The sequence below is a fragment of the Macaca thibetana genome, chromosome 7 (assembly GCF_024542745.1).
Source record: "Macaca thibetana thibetana isolate TM-01 chromosome 7, ASM2454274v1, whole genome shotgun sequence".
Lineage (NCBI taxonomy): Eukaryota > Metazoa > Chordata > Mammalia > Primates > Cercopithecidae > Macaca > Macaca thibetana.
This window is the reverse complement of record NC_065584.1, coordinates 101,423,215-101,445,860: the sequence shown is the minus strand read 5'-3', so window position 1 is coordinate 101,445,860 and position 22,646 is coordinate 101,423,215. Positions and strand designations below refer to the sequence as shown.

Sequence of the window (22,646 nt, the reverse complement as noted above, 5' to 3'; positions counted from 1 at the left end):
AATCTATAAATTACCTTGGGCAGTATGGCCATTTTCACGATATTGATTCTTCCTATCCATGAGCATGGTATGTTCTTCCATTTGTTTGTGTCCTCTTTTATTTCACTGAGCAGTGGTTTGTAGTTCTCCATGAAGAGGTCCTTTACATCCCTTGTAAGTTGAATTCCTAGGTATTTTATTCTCTTTGAAGCTATTGTGAATGGGAGTTCATTCATGATTTGGCTCTTTGTCTGTTACTGGTGTGTAAGAATGCTTGTGATTTTTGCACATTGATTTTGTATCCTGAGACTTTGCTGAAGTTGCTTATGAGCTTAAGGAGATTTTGGGCTGAGACAATGGAGTTTTCTAAATATGCAATCATGTCATCTGCAAACAGGGACAATTTGACTTCTTCTTTTCCTAACTGAATACCCTTTATTTCTTTCTCTTGCCTGATTGCCCTAGCCAGAACTTCCAACACTATGTTGAATAGGAGTGGTGATAGAGGGCTTCCCTGTCTTGTGCCAGTTTTCAAAGGGAATGCTTCCAGTTTTTGCCCATTCAGTATGATATTGGCTGTGGGTTTGTCATAAATAGCTCTTATTATTTTGAGATATGCTCCATCAATACTGAATTTATTGAGAGTTTTTAGCATGAAGAGCTGTTGAATTTTGTCAAAGGCCTTTACTGCATCTATTGAGATAATCATGTGGTTTTTGTCTTTGGTTCCGTTTATATGCTGAATTACGTTTATTGGTTTGCGTATGTTGAAGCAGCCTTGCATCCCAGGAATGAAGCCCACTTGATCATGGTGGATAAGCTTTTTGATGTGCTGCTGGATTTGGTTTGCCAGTATTTTATTGAGGATTTTTGCATCGATGTTCATCAGGGATATTGGTCTAAACTTCTCTTTTTTTGTTGTATCTCTGTCAGGCTTTGGTATCAGGATGATGTTGGCCTCGTAAAATGAGTTAGGGAGGATTCCCTCTTTTTTTATTGATTGGAATAGTTTCAGAAGGAATGGTACCAACTCCTCCTTGTACCTCTGGTAGAATTCGGCTGTGAATCTGCCTGATCCTGGACTTTTTTTGGTTAGTAGGCTATTAATTATTGCCTCAATTTCAGAGCCTGCTATTGGTCTATTCAGGGATTCAACTTCTTCCTGGTTTAGTCTTGGGAGAGTGTATGTGTCCAGGAAATTATCCATTTCTTCTAGGTTTTCTAGTTTATTTGCATAGAGGTGTTTATAGTATTCTCTGATGGTAGTTTGTATTTCTGTGGGGTCAGTGGTGATATCCCCTTTATCATTTTTTATTGCGTCTATTTGATTCTTCTCTCTTTTCTTCTTTATTAGTCTTGCTAGCGGTCTGTCAATTTTGTTGATCTTTTCAAAAAACCAGCTCCTGGATTCATTGATTTTTTTGGAGGGTTTTTTGTGTCTCTATCTCCTTCAGTTCTGCTCTGATTTTAGTTATTTCTTGCCTTCTGCTAGCTTTTGAATGTGTTTGCTCTTGCTTCTCTAGTTCTTTTAATTGTGATGTTAGGGTGTCAATTTTAGATCTTTCCTGCTTTCTCTTGTGGGCATTTAGTGCTATAAATTTCCCTCTACACACTGCTTTAAATGTGTCCCAGAGATTCTCGTATGTTGTATCTTTGTTCTCATTGGTTTCAAAGAACATCTTTATTTCTGCCTTCATTTCGTTATGTACCCAGTAGTCATTCAGGAGCAGGTTGTTCAGTTTCCATGTAGTTGAGCAGTTTTGATTGAGTTTCTTAGTCCTGAGTTCTAGTTTGATTGCACTGTGGTCTGAGAGACAGTTTGTTACAATTTCTGTTCTTTTACATTTGCTGAGGAGTGCTTTACTTCCAACTATGCGGTCAATTTTGGAGTAAGTGCGATGTGGTGCTGAGAAGAATGTATATTTTGTTGATTTGGGGTGGAAAGTTCTGTAGATGTCTATTAGGTCTGCTTGGTGCAGAGTTGAGTTCAATTCCTGGATATCCTTGTTAACTTTCTGTCTTGTTGATCTGTCTAATGTTGACAGTGGGGTGTTGAAGTCTCCCATTATTATTGTATGGGAGTCTAAGTCTCTTTGTAAGTCTCTAAGGACTTGTTTTATGAATCTGGGTGCTCCTGTATTGGGTGCATATATATTTAGGATAGTTAGCTCTTCCTGATGAATTGATCCCTTTACCATTATGTAGTGGCCTTCTTTATCTCTTTTGATCTTTGATGGTTTAAAGTCTGTTTTATCAGAGACTAGGATTGCAACCCCTGCTTTTTTGATTTTCCTTTTGGTAGATCTTCCTCCATCCCTTTATTTTGAGCCTATGTGTGTCTCTGCATGTGAGATGGGTCTCCTGAATACAGCAAACTGATGGGTCTTGACTCTTTATCCAATTTGCCAGTCTGTGTCTTTTAATTGGACCATTTAGTCCATTTACATTTAAGGTTAGTATTGTTATGTGTGAACTTGATCCTGTCATTATGATATTAGCTGGTTATTTTGCTCGTTAGGTGATGCAGTTTCTTCCTAGCATTGATGGACTTTACATTTTGACATGTTTTTGCAATGGCTGGTACCTGTTTTTCCTTTCCATGTTTAGTGCTTCCTTCAGGATCTCTTGTAGGGCAGGCCTGGTGGTGACAAAATCTCTCAGCATTTGCTTGTCTGTAAAGGATTTTATTTCTCCTTCACTTATGAAACTTAGTTTGGCTGGATATGAAATTCTGGGTTGAAAATTCTTTAAGAATGTTGAATATTGGCCCCTACTCTCCTCTGGCTTGGAGAGTTTCTGCTGAGAGATCTGCTGTTAGTCTGGTGGGCTTCCCTTTGTGGGTAACCCGACCTTTCTCTCTGGCTGCCCTTAACATTTTTTCCTTCATTTCAACTTTGGTGAATCTGACAATTATGTGTCTTGGAGTTGCTCTTCTCGAGGAGTATCTTTATGGTGTTCTCTGTATTTCCTGAATTTGGATGTTGGCCTGCCTTACTAGGTTGGGGAAGTTCTCCTGGATGATATCCTGCAGAGTGTTTTCCAACTTGGTTCCATTTTTCCTGTCACTTTCAGGCACACCAATCAGATGTAGATTTGGTCTTTTCACATAATCCCATAATTCTTGGAGGCTTTGTTCATTTCTTTTTACTCTTTTTTCTCCACACTTCTCTTCTTGCTTCATTTCATTCATTTGATCTTCAATCGCTGATACTCTTTATTCTAGTTGATTGAGTCAGTTACTGAAGCTTGTCCATTTGTCATGTATTTCTCGTGTTATGGTTTTCATCTCTATCAGTTCTTTTAAGGTCTTCTCTGCATTGATTATTCTAGTTATCCGTTCATCCATTCTTTTTTCAAGGTTTTTAGTTTCTTTGTGCTGGTTACGTAGTTCCTCCTTTAGCTCTGAGAAGTTTGATCAACTGAAGCCTTCTTCTCTCAACTCGTCAAAGTCATTCTCTGTCCAGCTTTGTTCCGTTGCTGGCGATGAGCTGCGTTCCTTTTGAGGGGGAGATGTGCTCTGATTTTTTGAATTTCCAGCTTTTCTGCATTGCTTTTTCCCCATCTTTATGGTTTTATCTGCCTTTGGTCTTTGATGATGGTGACGTACTGATGGGGTTTTGGTGTGGGTGTCCTTTCTGTTTGTTAGTTTTCCTTCTAACAGTCAGGACCCTCAGCTGTAGGTCTGTTGGAGTTTGTTTCAGGTCCACTCCAGACCCTGTTTGCCTGGGTATCAGCAGCGGAGGCTGCAGAAGATAGAATATTGCTGCACAGCGAGTGTTGCTGTCTGATTCTTGCTCTGGAAGCTTCGTCTCAGGGGTGTACCCTGCCGTGTGAGGTGTGAGGTGTCAGTCTGCACCTAGTGTGGGATGTCTCTCAGTTAGGCTACTCAGGGGTCAGGGACCCACTTGAGCAGGCAGTCTGTCTGTTCTCAGATCTCAACCTCCGTGCTGGGAGATCCACTGCTCTCTTCAAAGCTGTCAGACAGGGTCATTTACCTCTGCCAAGGTTTCTGCTGCTTTTTGTTTAGCTATGCCCTGTCCCCAGAGGAGGAGTCTACAGAGGCAGGCCGACCTCCTTGAGCTGAGGTGGGCTCCACCCAATTCGAGCTTCCGGGTGGCTTCATTTACCCACTTAAGCCTCAGCAATGGCGGGCGCCCCTCCCTCAGCCTCGCTGCTGCTTTGCAGTTAGATCTCAGACTGCCGTGCTAGCAATGAGGGAGGCTCCGTGGGTGTGGGACCCTCCAGGCCAGGTGTGGGATATAATCTCCTGGTGTGCCGCTTGCTAAGACCCTTGGTAAAGCACAGTATTAGGGTGGGAGTTACCCGATTTTCCAGGTGTTGTGTGTCTCAGTTTCCCTTGGCTAGGAAAAGGCATTCCCTTCCCCCTTGCACTTCCCAGGTGAGGCGATGCCTGGCCCTGCTTCAGCTCTCGCTGGTCGGGCTGCACCAGCTGACCAGCACCGATTGTCCGGCACTCCCCAGTGAGATGAACCCCGTACCTCAGTTGAAAACGCAGAAATCACCCGTCTTCTGTGTCACTCATGCTGGGAGCTGGAGGCTGGAGCTGTTCCTATTCGGCCATCTTGGGCGTGCCCCTGTTTTTTCTTTTTTGAGACGGAGTCTTGCTCTGTCCCAGGCTGGAGTGCAGTGGCGCGATCTCAGCTCACTGCAAGCTCCGCCTCCCAGGTTCACGCCATTCTCCTGCCTCAGCCTCCCGAGTAGCTGGGACTACAGGTGCCCGCCACCAAGCCCGGCTAATTTTTTTTGTATTTTAGTAGAGACGGGGTTTCACCATGTTAGCCAGGATGGTCTCGATCTCCTGACCTCATGATCCGCCTGCCTTGGCCTCCCAAAGTGCTGGGATTACAGGCGTGAGCCACCGTGCTCGGCCAAAAGAACTTCAAGATTGGTTGAGTCAACCTGTATGGAAACTTGCTAAATGTTTTATAGAAATATCAGAGAAAAGGAAATAATGAAAGATCAATAGCAGCTGCCTATGTGCACTACTAAATGGAAGAGCAATTCTATGGCTTTTAGTATATTCACAGTTGTGTATCCATTACCACAATTGATTTTAAAACAATTTCATTACCCCTGAAAGAACGTTTGCATCTCTTAGATGTCACCTCTCCAAACCCCTAGTCCATTCCAGTCCTAAGAAACCACGAATCTGCTTTTTGTCTCTACAGATTTGTCTATTCTGGACATTTCATTTAGTGGAATCATTCTACATATGGTCCTTTGTGACTGACTTCTTTCATTTTTAATGTTACAAAGGTTCTTCTATGTTGTAATATGTATCAGTAGTTTATTTTTACTGCTGAATAATATTCCATTATGTGGATATACAACATTTTTCCATTCATGAGTTGATGAAGACTTAAGTTGTATCTATTTTCTGGCTATTATAAATAATACTACTATGAACATTTATGTATAAATTTTTGTGTGGACATATGTTTTCCTTCCTCTTGGATATATATCTAGGAGTGGAATTGCCAGATCATATGGAAACTCTTATGTTTAAGTGTTTGAGAAACCGCCAAACTGTTTTCCACTGTGGCTGGATTAAGATGCCCATTTTTTCACATCCTCATCAACACTTGTTATTATCTTTTTTTTTTTTCAGTTTTTATTTATTTTCATCACTTTTTCTTCATGATCCAGATATTTTAAAATGCAAAGAAAATTAACTTTTAATGATATGTTCAGGGACTGGCACTAAAAAAAATTTTCAGACTGCAAATGAGTTATACAAGTGAAAATATCAAATGGAGATCCAGTTATCAAAATGAAAGCACTGAACATATTAAAAGTTCACAAGTATTTGTATAGAGCACATTAAAAAAGCTTGCTAACTGTTGTGATTTTAAAGAACTATTGCAGAAGTTTGAAGAAAATAGATTTATTAACTTATTAAATTTGGGTTACTGGACTTCTCAAAAGCTGTAAGACCTATTAGAAGGTTACTTCATCCTGTACTACATAATTATTCAAATAAATTAATAAAATAGGTGGATGAAGAAAAGATGACATTTTCGTCCCTTTACTTTGGCTAAATTAAGCACTTTTTCAAAGCCCTCAACCATTGCTTTTCTAAGCACTATAGTAATCAGTTGTTTGATAATTCTATTTTTTGTATTTAACTACAAACCTGTTCATTTTTCCTATTTATCTATCAATCTTGTAAGATTTCTTTCTTTGTTTCTGTACTCCCTGTTTAAAACAATAAGGATCCCCCTGCTGTGAGGAAGCTGGAGCACTTAGGAGACGTAAGATATACACTTATTGTATCCAGTTGGTGGAATCAGGGGATTTGCAGAAAGAAATAGCGTCTGAGATCATAGGATTACTGATGCTGGAGGTAAGATGGCAAACAAAAACTTTTATTTGAGGGTAGAGTTTGGGGGGTTTGTAGTTTGTTGAGGGAAGGAAAACTTAAGTGCCTAACCTAGCATAGTTCTTATTTATGAATAAGACCTGTTGTTAAAAAACAAAGAAGCAGGCAGGCTGGGCATAGTGACTCACACCTGTAATCCCAGCCCTTTGGGAGGCTGAGGTGGGAGGATCGCTTGAGCTCAGGAGTTTGAGACCAGCCTGAGCAACATGGTGAAACCCCATCTCTACCAAAAATACAAAAGAAAAAAAAATTAACCAGGCTGGTGGTGCATGTCAGTGGTCATAGCTACTTGGGAGGCTGGGGCAAGAAGATTGCCTGAGCCAGGGAGGTGGAGGTTGCAGTGAGCCGAGATTGTGCCACTGCAGTCCAGCCTGGGCAGCAGAGTGAGACCCCATCTCAAAGGCAGATGAATGGGTTATAATCCACTTAGATGTTCATATTACATTTCTGGTACCATGGACATATATCTCTTTGAAGAGTTGGCATATCTGAAAGCATTAGGGAACCGACAGAGGATTCTAACTTTTGAAGCCCTGCGCAATTATAACTATGTACTAGACAGAGCAGAATGATTCCATAAATCCCTTATGGGACCAATTCTGGATCTCAGACAATTAATTTATTTCAGCAAAAGACTTTATTTCTTAGAAAGATATATCAAACATGGGATTTCTGCTTGAGATTTCCTTTATCCTGTGAACTTTTAGGCTCACCATTTTCCAGGACCATTATTGGTTGAATTAGCTAATGAGTTTATTAGTGCTGTCAGAGAAGGCAGCCTAGTGAATGGAAAATCTTTGGAGTTACTACCTATCATTCTCACTGCCCTGGCTACCAAAAAGGAAAATCTGGCTTATGGAAAAGGTAATTTTCTTCCAATTTTATTGGCTTTTTCTCTCTTCACATACTCAAATTTATTGCTCAGTATATTTTGCATTTCTAGGTGTTCTGAGTGGGGAAGAGTGTAAGAAGCAGTTGATTAACATCCTGTGTTCTGGCAGGTGAGTCTTATTAATATGTAGAACTTTCTTAGGAATACAAGTGGCCAAAAAAAAAAAAAAAAAACCACTTTATTTCAGGAATTTATATCTGTGAAGGTTTTAAGTCCTTCTTTTTTGTAGTTTTGAATATAACACTATAAAACTATTTAGTCTGCAATGAATTAGTGAGAAAGAGATGATTTACTATATTCTGTCCTCTAAGACTGTTCGTATAGTTTTATTTGCTTGACTGTGTATCTTAGTACAGCAATTTATTGTGTTAAGATACACATAATTAAATGTTAATTTAGTGTGTTTAATGCTCCAATCTAAGCATTATTGGAGTCTCAAGGTCGTGAAGGCTGGGGAAGTCACCCTGCTGCTGCATCTTTTCTTTCTTTTTTTTTTTTGAGGGAGTAGAATATACAAATAATGTATCCTTTAACCAGTAATTGTATTTCTGGGAATCTACATTAAAGAATGACTCCAACATACAAGAAAATCCTCACATATGAACATGTTCAACAAGAAATTTGTGACCAATATAAGCATACAGTAATAGAACATGTAAACTATGTAAGTTAAGGTAGAGCCACTCCATGACATTTATACCTATTAAAAGTGAAATGTATACATCAAAGATGAAAAATTCTTACCATATAATTAACAAAATAAAGAGATTACTGTGTTATATAACACTGTGATTGCATGTAGGTTTGTTAAAAAGAACAAGAAGGGAATACCCAAGATTATCTAAACCAGATAATTGTTTTTATGGTTGCTTACATAAGATCCCTTACATAAATAATTTTAAGCATATATGTATCAATTTATTTGTTTTTAATTACACAAGAGTTTATTCAATACATGTCGTAACATACCTTTCATTTTTTATTTAATACAGCTGTCCATGTCAGCATATACAACTCTACATCATTCTTTTTAATGGTTTGCAGTAATCTATTATTTGGCTAATCTACAATTGTCGGATTATTTGGTTGTTTCCAGTTTTTGTGCTATTACAAAGAGTGTTTCAATGAACGTCTTTTTAAATTTTAAATAGAGATGGGAATCTTGCTTTATTGCCCAGGCTGGTCTTGAACTCCTGGCCTCAAGTGATCCTTGGCCTCCCAAAGTGTGGGGATAATAGGCATGAGCCATTGCACCTGGCCTGAACATATCTAGATGACCTTTTTAAGCATGTACATGGCATATATTTCAAATAGTAAATCGGGTAGGTCTGTGATTACGTGCATTTTTAAAGTTGATAAATACCGCCAACTTGTCATGCATTCCCTAAAACAGTATGTGAAGAGTGTGTGTTTTCCACAATTTCACCAACATTGGGTATCATCAGAATTTTGATTTTGCAAGTCAGATAGGTTAACAACCGCTATTTTATTGTTTTAAATGGTATTTATTTGATCTTGTTTCTCAGTATTGCAAAATCAAACTTGAATTGGCCCTTTTTTTTGTCCTCATTAATTTTACAAAGTTATATCTAAATAAGTTGGAATGAAATAAACTTTCTTTGTCATTTTCTTCTACCAGGTGGGATCAGCAATACGTAATCCAGCTCACCTCCATGTTCAAGTAAGCATCATCTTTCCCTTTTCTTTGTATATCCTACTTTGTGAACTTACTTGCTAGAAATTAAACCATAGCAAACGTAAACATCATGCTCTCCTGACTGTAAGAATATTAGTAGTTACGTTTTCTGTTACAGATTTCCTCCCCACTCCTGCCTCCTTTTTGGCTTTATTTACTTATTTAAAATGTAACTTTATGATTTTTTTTCTAAGATGACTTTGCTTAGGTAAGGTTATCGGTTCCCTTAAAGGTTCATTAGAGAAAAATCAAAAGGGACAGTTATAATAATCTATTATCTCTTTAATTCTCTGCTCCCAAGTTTTATTTCTTAAAATATGTTTAATGGAATTTTAACCACTGTAAAGCCCTGAATTGAATTTCTGAAAACAAGGCAGTTGGACTCTGTCTGTAGCCTTTAGAATCTTTGATCCACAGGGATGTCCCTCTGACTGCAGAAGAGGTGGAATTTGTGGTGGAAAAAGCATTGAGCATGTTCTCCAAGATGAATCTTCAAGAAATACCACCTTTGGTCTATCAGCTTCTGGTTCTCTCCTCCAAGGTACAAATGGAAAATTGTTTCTCCTTAGTTCTCGTGGTATGACCAGTTATGACCATTCAACTTATTCATACCCTTGGTTTACATAGCAGAACAAACATAGCCGAACATAGATGCTTTCATTTCATGTTTAGTGGTTTGGTTTGGCCTGGTAAAAAGATCATGCTTCTCATCCAAGGAAAACATGCATTATCTCTTCTATTGCTACATTTTCTTTGTGGTGGTAAAAGGGATAAAGATCTCAGAAAGGGTAGACTATAGGCCCCATAAATTCTTACAGTAAGAGGTATTTCAAACCTTGTTTCAACATGAAAGTGTTCTATACATTCTTAGTTTGAGTCTAAGTCATAGATTATTTATTTAAATTTGTACTGGAGAATTCTTTAAGCTGAAAAGTACTTTGAATTCAACTTGGTTATTTTGCTGTTAATTGGGAGACCTTATAAATTTTGTACTGTTTTCAGGGAAGCAGAAAGAGTGTTTTGGAAGGAATCATAGCCTTCTTCAGTGCACTAGATAAGCAGCACAATGAGGAACAGACTGGTGATGAGTGAGTAATATAGTGTAGAAATAAAGATCATTTTTACAAATTCATCTTCTCATTGTGTATTTTAGCTACTTCATTTTCTTCTCTTTTACCGCCTAACTTCACCTCAGCACAAAACTTTTCTAATCTTCTCTTGGCTCTTCAGTAATAAAGAGAATAACATGATCTCTTCAGCTCTTTCATTTTCACCTTTCCAGGAAAATAGCAATAATTGTCCTATAAGCTGCAAGTTTAAAACCTATTTATTAAGTGTCAACTCTGCCAGGAACTGTTTAGTCTCGGGGCTACCGTGTTGAACCAGTCAGACAACGTCCCTGCTCTTGCAGAGCTTCAGTTTTAGTGAGAAGAGGACAGAAAATAAATAACAAGAAAAATATTAGAGTGAAAAGTGCTATGCAGATAATTGAAATGGTTGATCTAACACTGACAGTATAGCTACTTTAGATTGGGTCAGGGAAAACCTCTCTCAGATGTACTATTTTAACTGAAGCCTGAATGATAAGATCCATAATATATAGATCAGAGAACATTCTCAGGTAGGGGAATAGTACAAAGGCAGAACAGTGTGACATGTCTGAGAAAGAGGATTTTGGGTGTTTTTGTTTGTTTGTTTTTGATACAGAGTATCGCTGTGTCGCCCATGCTGGAGTGCAGTGGCATATCTCAATTCACTGCATCCTCCACCCCCCAGGTTTAAGTGATTCTCCTGCCTCAGCCTCCTAAGTATCTGGTACTACAGGTACGCACCACTATGCCCAGCTAATTTTTGTATTTTTAGTAGAGACAGGGTTTGCCATGTTGGCCAGGGTGGTCTCAAACTCCTGGCCTCAAGTGATTCACCCTTCTCAGTCTCTCAGAGTGCTGGCATTACAGACATGAGCCTTTGTGCCTGGCCAAGGATTTTTGTTTTTTCTTTCTTTCTTTTTTTTGATGTTGAGTGTCGCTCTGTTGTCCAGACTGGAGTGCAGTGTCACGATCTCGGCTCACTGCAACCTCCGCCTCTTGGGTTCAAGCAATTCTCCTCCCTCAACCTCTTGAGTAGCTGAGATTGCAGGCACGCGCCACCACGCCCAGCTAATTTTTTGTATTTTTAGTAGAGATGGGGTTTCACCAGATTGGCCAGGCTGGTCTTGAACTCCTGACCTCGGATGATCCACCCACCTCGGCCTCCCACAGTGCTGGGATTACAGGCGTGAGCCCCCATGCCCAGCCAGATTTTTGTTTTTTAAGCAAACATTTGTAGAGTGTTCATTCTGTGCCAGGTGCTATTCCAAGCACTTTAAACCTCACAACCCTATTTTACCTCTATTTTATGGATATGGAAATCGAGAGACAGAGAATTTAGTTAGTTTGGCTTGAGCAATTAATTAGAGGTGGTTTATTTTTTCATTTTTTCTTTTCTTTTTTTAAGAGTGTCTTATTCTGTTGTCCAGGTTAGAGTGCAGTAGCACCATCATAGCTCACTGTAGTCTCTAATTCCTGGGCTCAAGTGACCCTCCAGCCTCAGCTTCCCAATAGCTGGGAGTATAGGCACGTGACACCAAGCCTGGTTAATTTTTTTCTATTTTTTTCTTTTTTTTTTTGAAATGGAGTCTCTGTCACCCAGGCTGGAGTACAGTAGCGTAATCTCGACTCCCTGCAACCTCTGCTTTCCAAGTTTAAGTGATTCTCCTGCCTCACTCTCCCAAGTGTCTGGGATTTCAGGCAACCCCCACTATGGCTAAATTTTTTTTTTTTTTTTTTTTTTTTTTTTGAGATGAAGTCTCACTGTGTTGCCCAGGCTAGAGTGCAGTGGCACGATCTCAGGTCACTGCAAACTCTGCCTCCCAGGTTCAAGTGATCCTCCTGCCTCAGCCTCCCTACTAGCTGGGATTACAGGTGCGCACCACCATGCCTGGCTACTTTTTGTATTTTTAGTAGACGGGCTTTCACTATATTGGCCAGGCTGGTCTCGAACTCCTGACCTCAAGTGATCCGCCTGCCTTGGCCTCCCAAACTGCTGGGATTACAGGCATGAGCCACTGCACCCAGCCCAAACCTGGCTAATTTTTAAAATTTTTTCTAGAGACAGGGTTTCACTATGTTGCCCAGGCTGGTCTTGAACTCCTAGCCTCAGGCAATCTCCTGCCTCAGCCTCCCAAAGTGCTGGAATTACAGGAGCAAGCTGCCACACCCAGCAGAGAAGGTGGTCTTAGATACTAAATTAGAATAAGCTGACAAAGAATCAGATTTTGGAGAAAATAATTAGCTCATTTTTTTTATTAGCTCACTTTTGACCACACTAATATATTAGGGTCCCATAAGGAGATATTAACCAGGTACCCTGGAGTAGTAGGGAGAGGGCGGAACTTGGGATAAGACTGGAAGGGACTAAAGCCAAGAGACTGAATGGGATTATCAAGGGAAAGCATGAATTAAAAGAAACGTAAGACTGAGTTCAGAGGCATTCCAGCATTTCAAGGTCAAGCACTTTGGGAGGCTGAGGCAGGCAGATGGCTTGAGCTCAGGAGTTCAAGACCAGCCTGGATGACATGGTAAAACCCCATCTCTACAAAAAGTACAAAAATAGCCAGGTGCAGTGATGCATGCCTGTAGTACCAACTACTCGGGAGGTTGAAGCAGGAGAATCACTTGAGCTTAGGATGCGGAGGTTGCAGTGAGCTGAGATTGCACCTTTGCATTCCAGCCTGGGCAATGGGAATGAATCCTTGTCTAAAAAAAAAAAAATGTTTGTTTGAGGAGAGGCCAGTGATGATGCCCTGGAAGCTAAGAGAAGAAAATTTTTCGAGAAAGAAGTGGTTAATTGTGTCAGATCTGAGATGTTAATTAAGATGGGACTTTATTGTTTTTGGCAACTTGGAGGTCATTTGTGACCCTTGAAAAAGTAATCTAATGTTATTGCGGGGGTGAGGGTAGAAAGAGGATAGAAACCTGATTGAATTGGATTGTACTGGGAAGAGATTGTGAGATAAAAAAGAAGAAATTATGACTATAGACATTTATTTTATGAAATCTTGTAAAAAGAAGTGGAGTCTGGGCACAGTAAATCATGCCTGTGATCCCAACATTTTGTGAGGCTGAGGCATGAGAATCACTTGAGCCCAGGAGTTCGAGACCAGCTGGGCAATATAGTGAAACTCCATCTCTACCAAAAAATAGAAATATTAGTTGGGCAAAGTGGCCCATGCCTGTAGTCCCAGCTACTCAGGAGGCTGAGGTAGGAAGATTGTTTGAGCCTGGGAGGTTGAGGCTACAGTGAGCTATGATCATGCCATTGCACACCAGCCTGAGTGACAGAGCAAGACCCTGTCTCGGATGGATGGATGGATGGATGGATAGATAGACAGAACAGACAGACAGGAGTAGAGAACTGGGCAGTAGAATTTCTAGTAAACACCTGCCTTCAGTGATTGTATGAGTTTAGATTGAGTTGGTGTACTTGTTCATCGTAGCACCTGCCCTTGTCTCTCACTCAAAAACCATAGCTCATACCTTTTTTTTGTTGTTGCCTTGGCTGGAGTGCAGTGGCGCAATCTTGGCTCACTGCAACCTCCACCTTCCGGGCTGAAACAATCCTCCCACCTCAGCCTCCCAAGTAGTTGGGACTACAGGTGTGCCACCACATGGGGCTGATTTTTTTAAACTTTTAGTAGAGGCTGGTCTTGAACTCCTGGGATCAAGTGATCTGCCTGCCTCGGCCTCCCAAAGTGCTGGGATTACAGGCATGAGGCACCGCACCTTATAGCTCATACCTTTCTGTTGAATCTTTTAGGCTGTTGGATGTTGTTACTGTGCCATCAGGTGAACTTCGTCATGTGGAAGGCACCATTATTCTACACATTGTGTTTGCCATCAAATTGGACTATGAACTAGGCAGAGAACTCCTGAAACACTTAAAGGTAGCACCAAACTTGTAAGGTGATCTGGGTCTCTTTTGAATGAAAGTGTTTGAACTTAAGCCACTTTTATGCCAGTTAATGACAGGAAATAAATACTGTAAAATGACTCTGGGTGTGGAGGATCTCTCTTTTTTTTTTTTTTTTTTTTTACTTTAAAAGTGGACAATACATGTTACCACACTCCCTTTTTTTTTTAAGTCCTCGCTTTAGCTGTATACCACATCCTTAAGCAAGCCAGAAAGGTCTATTAAAAAAGCCTCAAATGTTCTAATGCAAAAAAGTAGAAAAAAAGCTGAGAACTATTCAGCAGGAAACTCAAAATCTAAGTAGATTATGTGTCACTATCTTATGTGACCTTCACCTATGGCCTCTGCTTTCTCATTTATGAATTAGGATGTTGCATCTAGTAGTAGATCATGGAGTTGTGTGATGCTAAGTCATTCATCATGAAGTATTTGTAAAGTAGTAAAATAAAACTCAAGTGTTTTGAACTATATTAAAGAAAAGTAGTGTACAGATATATTTGTTCCTCCAACTTTTTAGTTTGAAAATTCTAACTTAGAAAAGTTAAAACACTACATAGCATGAACACCTATCTTCCCTTCACCTAGATTCACCAATTATTAGACGCTTTGCCACATTTACCTCACCTTTTCTCTCATACATATTCTTTTTCTGAACATTTAAAAGTAAGATGCAGAAACCCAAACCCTAACACCTCAATGCCTTAATATTTCAGCTTGCTAAGAACAGGGACATATTATCACAATACCATCATCACATCTAAGAAAATTAACAATAATTCCATAATATTATTTAATTTATATTCCCTATTCACATTTTCACAGTTGTCTCTAAAATGTCTTTTACAGCTGTGTTTTTTTTTTTCCTCCACTCCAGGCTCTCATCAGGCTTCATGCATTGCATTTGGTTGGTCTTTCTAGTTTTAGACTGATTTTTTTGAAGCATCAGCCCACTTGTGTAATGTCCCACATTTTTGGATTTATCTGATTGTTTCCTCATGATTGGGTTCAAGTTAGACATTTTTGACTTGAATACTTTGTAAGTGATGTTGTGTACATTTTCTTGCAAGGGCCAGATACTAATATTTTGCACTTTGCAGGCCATGCAGGCTCTGTCACAACTACTCAGCTTTACCATTGCAGCAAGAAGGCAGCCACAGACAAAATGTACTAATGAGTGTGGCTGTTTTCCCATTATTTATGGACACTGAAATTTGAATTTTATTCCATTTTTATATTGTGGGATATTATTCTTCATTTTTTGTTTTTTATTTGGACAGAGTCTCACTCTCACCCAAGCTGAAGTGCCACGGCCCAATCTTGGCTCACTGCGACCTCCACCTCCCAGGTTCAAGTGATTCTCATGCCTCAACCTCCCAAGTAGCTGGGACTACAAGCGCATGCCACCGCGCCTGGCTAATTTTCGTATTTTTAGTAGAGGTGGGGTTTCGCCATGTTGGCCAGGCTAGTCTTCAACTCCTGGCCTCAAGTGATCTGCCTGCCTTGTCCTCCCAAAGTGCTGAGACTACAGGGGTGAGCCACTGCACTGGCCTTCCTTTGATTTCCACCCCCCCGCCAACCATTTAAAACCATAAAAACCAGTCTTAGCTCATGGGTTGCACAAAAACAGGTAGTGTGTTGGATTTGGCCAACAGGCTTTTTGTAGTTAGCCAACCACTGTTCTATGCATTACATCAGGAGGAACATAGTATTAACTACCTTACTATTTGTGATGCTAAATCATTTGCTTTTAAGAAAATGACCGCCGGGCGCGGTGGCTCACGCCTGTAATCCCAGCGCTTTGGGAGGCCGAGGCGGGCGGATCACAAGGTCAGGAGATCGAGACCACGGTGAAACCCCGTCTCTACTAAAAATACAAAAAATTAGCCGGGCGCGGTTGTGGGTGCCTGTAGTCCCAGCTACTCGAGAGGCTGAGGCAGGAGAATGGCGTGAACCCGGGAGGCGGAGCTTGCAGTGAGCCGAAATCGCGCCACTGCACTCCAGCCTGGGCGACAGAGCAAGACTCCGTCTCAAAAAAAAAAAAAAAAAGAAAATGACCATCGATTTTCTTCATTTATAAGTATATATGTATCCCTTTGTAATTAGAAAGGAATCTATAGGATCATAGTTCGAGATAGTATTGAAAATCCTTTTCCCAACAACATTTCACACAGTGGTTTTCGTTTTCCTGTCTATTGATGATTCTTGGCCTAAATCAGTAATTATACCAGGAATTTGAATTTTATATTTTATTATTTTTTTCTTTTTGTCCTCACAATCGGTTCCCAAAGGATTCTGATTTTAATTAGAAAATTTTAATTGCGTCTTTCTTTCTACAATATTAGCTGGCATTCTTCTGTAAAAAGAGCCTCTCCTTTCCCTATTGTTTATTCATGAATATCATTATGCACTCATGAACCTTTTTAAATTCAATGTACTCATTATTCATTACTGTCGTTATTTGTTTTGAGCACAAAATTACCCAAATTTAGCCAGTTGGATCCTTCAGGTCAGCTTATGTGTTCTTTTGATGTGACCCCATTAGTCTTTGAGCTGTGGCATGATATGCCCAAGGCTCACTATGGTACTTTCTTTGCCCTATCCTGATGCCAACCATGTCTCTAAAAAGCCCTGGGTCCCTTTTGTAGGAAAGGATACTTAAAGACCATAATCTGTGAGTAGGCTTTAATTTATCTTCTCTGTATCTGTTCACTCTTTTTTTAAATTTAGGTTCGTAGTAACTATATTACTGGCCATTTCACCAGCTTTATGTATTTTGATCCACTCTGTTGTTTTGTTTTTGTTTTCTGTTTGATTGATGTTTTATTTTATATATTTTTTGTTTTATTGGTATCATCTTTTCTAGGCCTTGAAAATGTATTTTTTAAACTTTTTGAGGCACAATTTACATAGCATAAAATTATTTTATTCTAAGCATGCAATCCAGTGATGTTTTTCATAAGTTTACCTAGTTTGTAACTGTCACTATAATCCAATTTTAGAACATTTTTATCACCCTGTAAGATCTTTTATGCCCATTTAATCTGCATTAGCACTCCCAGCCCCAGGTAACCACTAATCTACTTTCTGTCTCTATAGATTTACCTTTCCTAGATATTTTGTATAAATGAAATTATATGATATGTGGTCTTTTGTGTATATCTTCTTTCATGAAGTGTAATGTTTTCAGGGTTCACCTGTGTTGTAGTGTATGTCAGTATTTCATTTCTTTTTACTGTTTTGTTTGTTTTAAGAGACATGGTCTCACTCTGTCACCTAGGGTGGAGTGCAATATCCGTGATCATGGCTCATTGCACCCTCAAACTCCTGGCCTCAAGTGATCCTCCCATTGTGGACTTCTGACTAGCTAGGACCACAGGCGCACACCACCACACCTGGCTAATTTAAAAAAAAAATTTTTTTTTTTTTTTTTTTTTTTTTTTTTTTTTTTTTGAGACGGAGTCTCGCTCTGTCACCCAGGCTGGAGTGCAGTGGCCAGATCTCAGCTCACTGCAAGCTCCGCCTCCTGGGTTTACGCCATTCTCCTGCCTCAGCCTCCCGAGTAGCTGGGACTACAGGCGCCCGCCACCTCTAGTAGAGACGGGGTTTCACCGTGTTAGCCAGGATGGTCTCGATCTCCTGACCTCGTGATCTGCCCGTCTCGGCCTCCCAAAGTGCTGGGATTACAGGCTTGAGCCACCGCGCCTGGCCAAAAAAAAATTTTTTTAAGAGACGGAGGTCTTGCTGTGAACTCCTGGCCTCAAGTGATCCTCCTGCCTTAGCCTCCCAACTAGCTGGGATTACAGGTGTGAGCTACCATATTAGGCTCATTTCTTTTTATTGTTGAGTAGTATTCCATTTTGTGGATATATGTGAGTTTTATTTAGCAGTCTCCCTGCTGGTGGATATTTGAATTTTTTCTACTGTTTGGCTACTACAAATAATGCTGCCACTAACATTCACATGCAAGTCTTTGTGTGGACATATGTTTTATTTCTTTTGTGCATATACCCAGGAGTAGAACTGCTGGCTTGTATGAGAAATTTATGTTTATATTTTTAAGAAACTGCCTGCTTTCCAAAACAGTATCATTTGACATTCCCACTATCACTGTGTGAGGGTTCCTATTTCTCTGTCTCTTGGCCAACATTTGTTGTCTGTCTTTTTTATTATATCCATTCTAATGGGTATGAAACAGTACCTCATTGAGGTTTAACTTTGCATTTTCTTAATGACTGATGATAATTGAGCATCTTTTCATGTGCTCATTAACTGTTCTAAAATCTTCTTTGGTGAAATGTCTATTCAAATCTTTTGCCCATTTTTTGAGTGTGTTGTTTGTCTTCTTAATTAAAATTCTTTGTATATTCTACTGACAAGTTCTTTTTTATTTTTTCAATAACTTTGTTATGAATGGTGACAAGTTCCTTATCGGGTATATAATTAGCAAATATTTTTTCTCAGTCTGTGACTTGTCTTTTTATTTTCTTAATGGTATCTTTTGAAGTACAAAAGTTTTAAATTTTGGTGAGGTCCAGTTTATCAGTTTTTTCTTGTACAAATTATGCTTTTGGTATTGTATCTAAGAAATCTTTACCTAATCCAAGGTCTCGAAATTTTTCTGTATGTTTTCTTCTAAAAGTATTATAATTTTTGCTCTTACATTTGGATTTCTGATCCATTCAAGGACCTATTTTTATTTTTTATTACTATTAAAAAATTTTTTTATGTCCTTTGAGTCATAGGGACTTTTTTTTTTTTGATGGGGGGTGCAGTGGCACAATCTCAGCTCACTGCAACCTTCGCCTCCCATATTCAAGTGATTCTCCTGCCTCAACCTCCTGAGTAGCTGGGATTACAGACATGTGCCACCACTCCCAGCTAATTTTTGTACTTTACGAGACAGGGTCTCACTATGTTGGCCAGACTGGTCTTGAACTCCTGACCTCAAGTGATCCACCTGCCTCAGTTTCCCAAAGTGCTGGGATTACAAGTGTGAGCCATGACACCTGGCCAAGGGACTTATTGTTAAATAGGCTGTTATACTTTTAAGATGTATGTAATGGGACAGGTGTGGTGGTTCACACCTGTAATCCCAGCACTTTGGAAGACCAAGGTGGGAGGATCACTTGAGGCCAGGAGTTTGAGACTCACCTGGGCAACACAGTGAGACTTCATCTCTCCAAAAAATTAAAAAATTAAAAATTAAAAAATTAGCCAGGCATGGTGTAGTCCCAGCTACTTGGGAGGCTAAGCCAGGAGGATCCCTTGAGTCTGGGAAATCAAGGCTGCAGTGGTTTATGATTGTATCACTGCACTCCAGCCTGGGCAACAGAGTGAGACCCTATCTTTAAAAAAAAAAAAAAAAAGAAAATGTAAGTAATGACTTTCTTTTGGTTGCTCTTTTCTAGGCAGGACAGCAAGGAGATTCCAATAATAACTTAAGTCCCTTCAGCATTGCTCTTCTTCTCTCTGTAACAAGAATACAAAGATTTCAGGACCAGGTATTTTTTTTTAATGCCATTTTGTTTCCTTCTGTAGTTGGTAAAACACACACACACACACACACACACACACACACACACACACAGAAATCTGTTTTTGTTGTATCCTTTCCTAAACAATTTTACCCCCTTCCTGCCAGCAGCAAAGCTGCTATAAGACATGTATGTCCCCTCTGTTCTCTGGGGACTGATGGAAGACTTCTACAGGTTTTTGGTTTATTCTTTCATTTCCTATTGTATGGTAAGCTAGGTGATGAGGTGGGAATAAGAGTGGAAGGATATCACACAGCCCAAGTTGGAGGAAGGGACAATTTAGCTGGATATTCACCAGCAGTTTTATTATGTTGTAGCTTTCCAAGAATAGGTTAGTTGCAAGGATGAAATTTACTCTTTTTTTCTTATATGTGTTCCAGGTTGTGGGTAATATTTATATTGACTTTTAGCCTTTTTTTCCCCCTTTTTGCTTAAGGAAGGCTTGTCTTCAACTCTTTAAAGTTCCCACTGAACGTCATAATTTTTGTAACATCTTCATCTAGTTAAAATAGTTGTCATAGGGATATAGTGAATGGCAGCTCATAGGAACAGTTATAGGGTTAAGATTTATAGCATGAGCTATAATATTTGCTTTATTTTCTTATTTCATTCTATTAGGCGCTTGATCTTTTAATTATTTGTTTTTTTCATTTATTTTTATTAACTATACCCAAGGTGCTTGATCTTTTAAAGACTTCGGTTGTAAAGAGCTTTAAGGATCTTCAACTCCTCCAAGGCTCAAAATTTCTTCAGAATCTAGTTCCTCATAGGTCTTATGTTTCAACCATGATCTTGGAAGTGGTAAAGAATAGGTAAGTTGGTGAACCATATCTCAAAAGGTTTATAAGGTGTTTAATGTTAGAAAATGCAATGTGGTATCATACTTGCAGGCTATGAGGGGAAGCTGATGACTTACAGCTGTTGACTTCACACATCAAGGTTCAATTTCTTAAAACTGGTAGAGCATACTTTTTCCCTATGGAAATATCCTTGAATCTCAGGACTTGGTTTCTTGTTCACCTTGACAGCAAGCACACAAAACTGAATTAGGTGCTATTGTTTATTTCATGATACTACAATTCTCTATTTTCCTTTGCTTTCTTTCCATTTTTTTTTTGAGACAGTCTCATTCTGTCACCCAGGCTGGAGTGTAGTGCCACAATCTTGGCTTTACTGCACCCTTGACTTCCTGGGCTCAAGCAATCCTCCCACCTCAGCCTCTCAAGTACCTGAGATTACAGGCATGCTCCACCATGCCCAAGTAATTTTTGTGTGTTTTGTAGAGACAGAGTTTCGCCATGTTACCCAGGCTGGTCTTGAACTCCTGAGCTCAAGCGATCCACCTGCCTTGGCCTCCCAAAGTGCTGGGATTACAGGCTTGAGCCACCGGTCTGGGCCCTTTCTTTTCTTTTTTATTTTTTTTAATTTTTTTTTTTTATTTTTTTTTTGAGACGGAGTCTCGCTCTGTCGCCCAGGCTGGAGTGCAGTGGCCAGATCTCAGCTCACTGCAAGCTCTGCCTCCCGGGTTCCCGCCATTCTCCTGCCTCAGCCTCCCGAGTAGCTGGGACCACAGGCGCCGCCACCTCGCCCGGCTAATTTTTTGTGTTTTTAGTAGAGACGGGGTTTCGCCGTGTTAGCCAGGATGGTCTTGATCTCCTGACCTTGTGATCCGCCCGTCTCGGCCTCCCAAAGTGCTGGGATTACAGGCTTGAGCCACCGCGCCCGGCCTCTTTTCTTTTTTAAAGGAAACAGAGTCTCACTATGTTCCCTAGGCTGGAGGGCAATGGCTATTCACAGGCTCTGTTATAGCACGGTAAAGTCTCGAACTCCTGGCCTCCCACCTTAGTAGCTGGGACTATAGGCATGTACCCCTGTGCCTGGCTTGGCCTTTCTTCTTCTTTTTTTTTTTTTTTTCCTGGAGACGTAGGAACTTTTCACTATGTTGCCCAGGCTGGACTTGATTTTGTGGGCTCAACTGATCCTCCTGCCTCAGCCTCTCAAGTAGCCAGGACAATAGGCGCATGCCACTGCATCTGGCTAATGGCCTCTTTTTAAAGTGAGTAAAAAACATTAAGAGTTTTATTTACTTTGTTGAAATTTGGAGCTTATGGTTGGAATTGAATTACTGATTAGCCAATTTAGACAAATTCATTTAAAACCACATGGAAAACATCAGTAACTATCCTGGTTTTTATTTTAATTTCAGGATATGCATTAGCTGTTCTAACAGTCTTTACTATGTCATGCTTTCATTATGCATTAAAAAATTTTAAAGTTTCGTAATTTAAGCATAATTTATGGTAGGTCTCTTCTAGGCCCGGAATTCTTGTTTATTAATAGATTGAATTTACATGAGCTTTGCAGTAGGGCAAATTTGAAATTAGAGTTTATTGTTTGAGTGTTTTACCCATTGATAGGCCTTAAAGCTTTTAAAGCTTTTTTTTTTTGGAGACGGAGTCTCGCTCAGTCACCCAGGCTGGAGTGCAGTGGTGCGATCTCAGCTCACTGCAAGCTCCGCCTCCCAGGTTCACGCCATTCTACTGCCTCAGCCTCCCAAGTAGCTGGGACTACAGGCGCCCGCTGCCACGCCTGGCTAATGTTTTGCATTTTTAGTAGAGACAGGGTTTCACCGTGTTAGCCAGGATGGTCTTGATCTTCTGATCTCGTGATCCACCCACCTTGGCCTCCCAAAGTGCTGGGATTACAGGCGTGAGCCACCACGCTCGGCCGCCTTAAAGCTTTTTAATCTTTGTATCTGATTATTCTTTTTCCTGAGGCTTATAATTGTGTCTCCAGTATTTTCCCAACCCAATCTCTTCAAATTGGGCTAAAGAAACAGGTACTCACTAACTAGGAAATTCCTGGAAAGCTGCCCGTCTTCTGAAAGTCTCCATCATAGGACTTGAAAGCATCTCCATGTATAATTAGCCTGGAGTGGGTACTTGTCACCAGGTGGGACCAAACCTCAGCTGGGAGAGATTTGGATAGCCTTATTAGATCCTGTAAAATAACTGGCTGGTTAGTTACACATGCTTGCCCCAGTCAGTTAATGAACCTTTAAATAATGCATTCTCCATTTTACGTAATTGAATTTTTGGCTCTTCAGAGTATGAATATTGTTAACTCTGTTAAAAT

The 22,646-nt window shown here is 40.0% G+C and overlaps 1 protein-coding gene and 1 long non-coding RNA gene across 4 annotated transcripts in view; one reads left to right on the top strand and one right to left on the bottom strand.

Moving 5' to 3' along the window:
• Positions 1–22,646, top strand: part of FANCI (FA complementation group I) — an 82,121-nt gene that overhangs the window by 17,416 nt on the left and 42,059 nt on the right. For 2 of the 3 annotated variants that reach the window (XM_050797625.1, XM_050797626.1), the window contains exons 4-12: positions 6,213–6,343; positions 7,087–7,243; positions 7,323–7,380; positions 8,911–8,952; positions 9,385–9,508; positions 9,970–10,055; positions 13,825–13,951; positions 19,386–19,478; positions 20,187–20,323. In XM_050797625.1, the coding sequence (XP_050653582.1) occupies positions 6,213–6,343; positions 7,087–7,243; positions 7,323–7,380; positions 8,911–8,952; positions 9,385–9,508; positions 9,970–10,055; positions 13,825–13,951; positions 19,386–19,478; positions 20,187–20,323 (955 nt within the window). Of the gene's footprint in view, positions 1–6,212; positions 6,344–7,086; positions 7,244–7,322; positions 7,381–8,910; positions 8,953–9,384; positions 9,509–9,969; positions 10,056–13,824; positions 13,952–19,385; positions 19,479–20,186; positions 20,324–22,646 lie in introns of those variants that run through there. The other variant, XM_050797628.1, reaches the window with a different exon arrangement.
• LOC126958941 (uncharacterized) overlaps positions 20,326–22,646 on the bottom strand; it is a 28,280-nt gene continuing 25,959 nt past the window's right edge. The window contains exons 3-4 of the long non-coding RNA XR_007727410.1: positions 22,359–22,511; positions 20,326–20,531 (exon numbers count right to left, since the gene is read on the bottom strand). This is a non-coding gene — a long non-coding RNA (uncharacterized LOC126958941). The remainder of the gene's footprint in view (positions 20,532–22,358; positions 22,512–22,646) is intronic.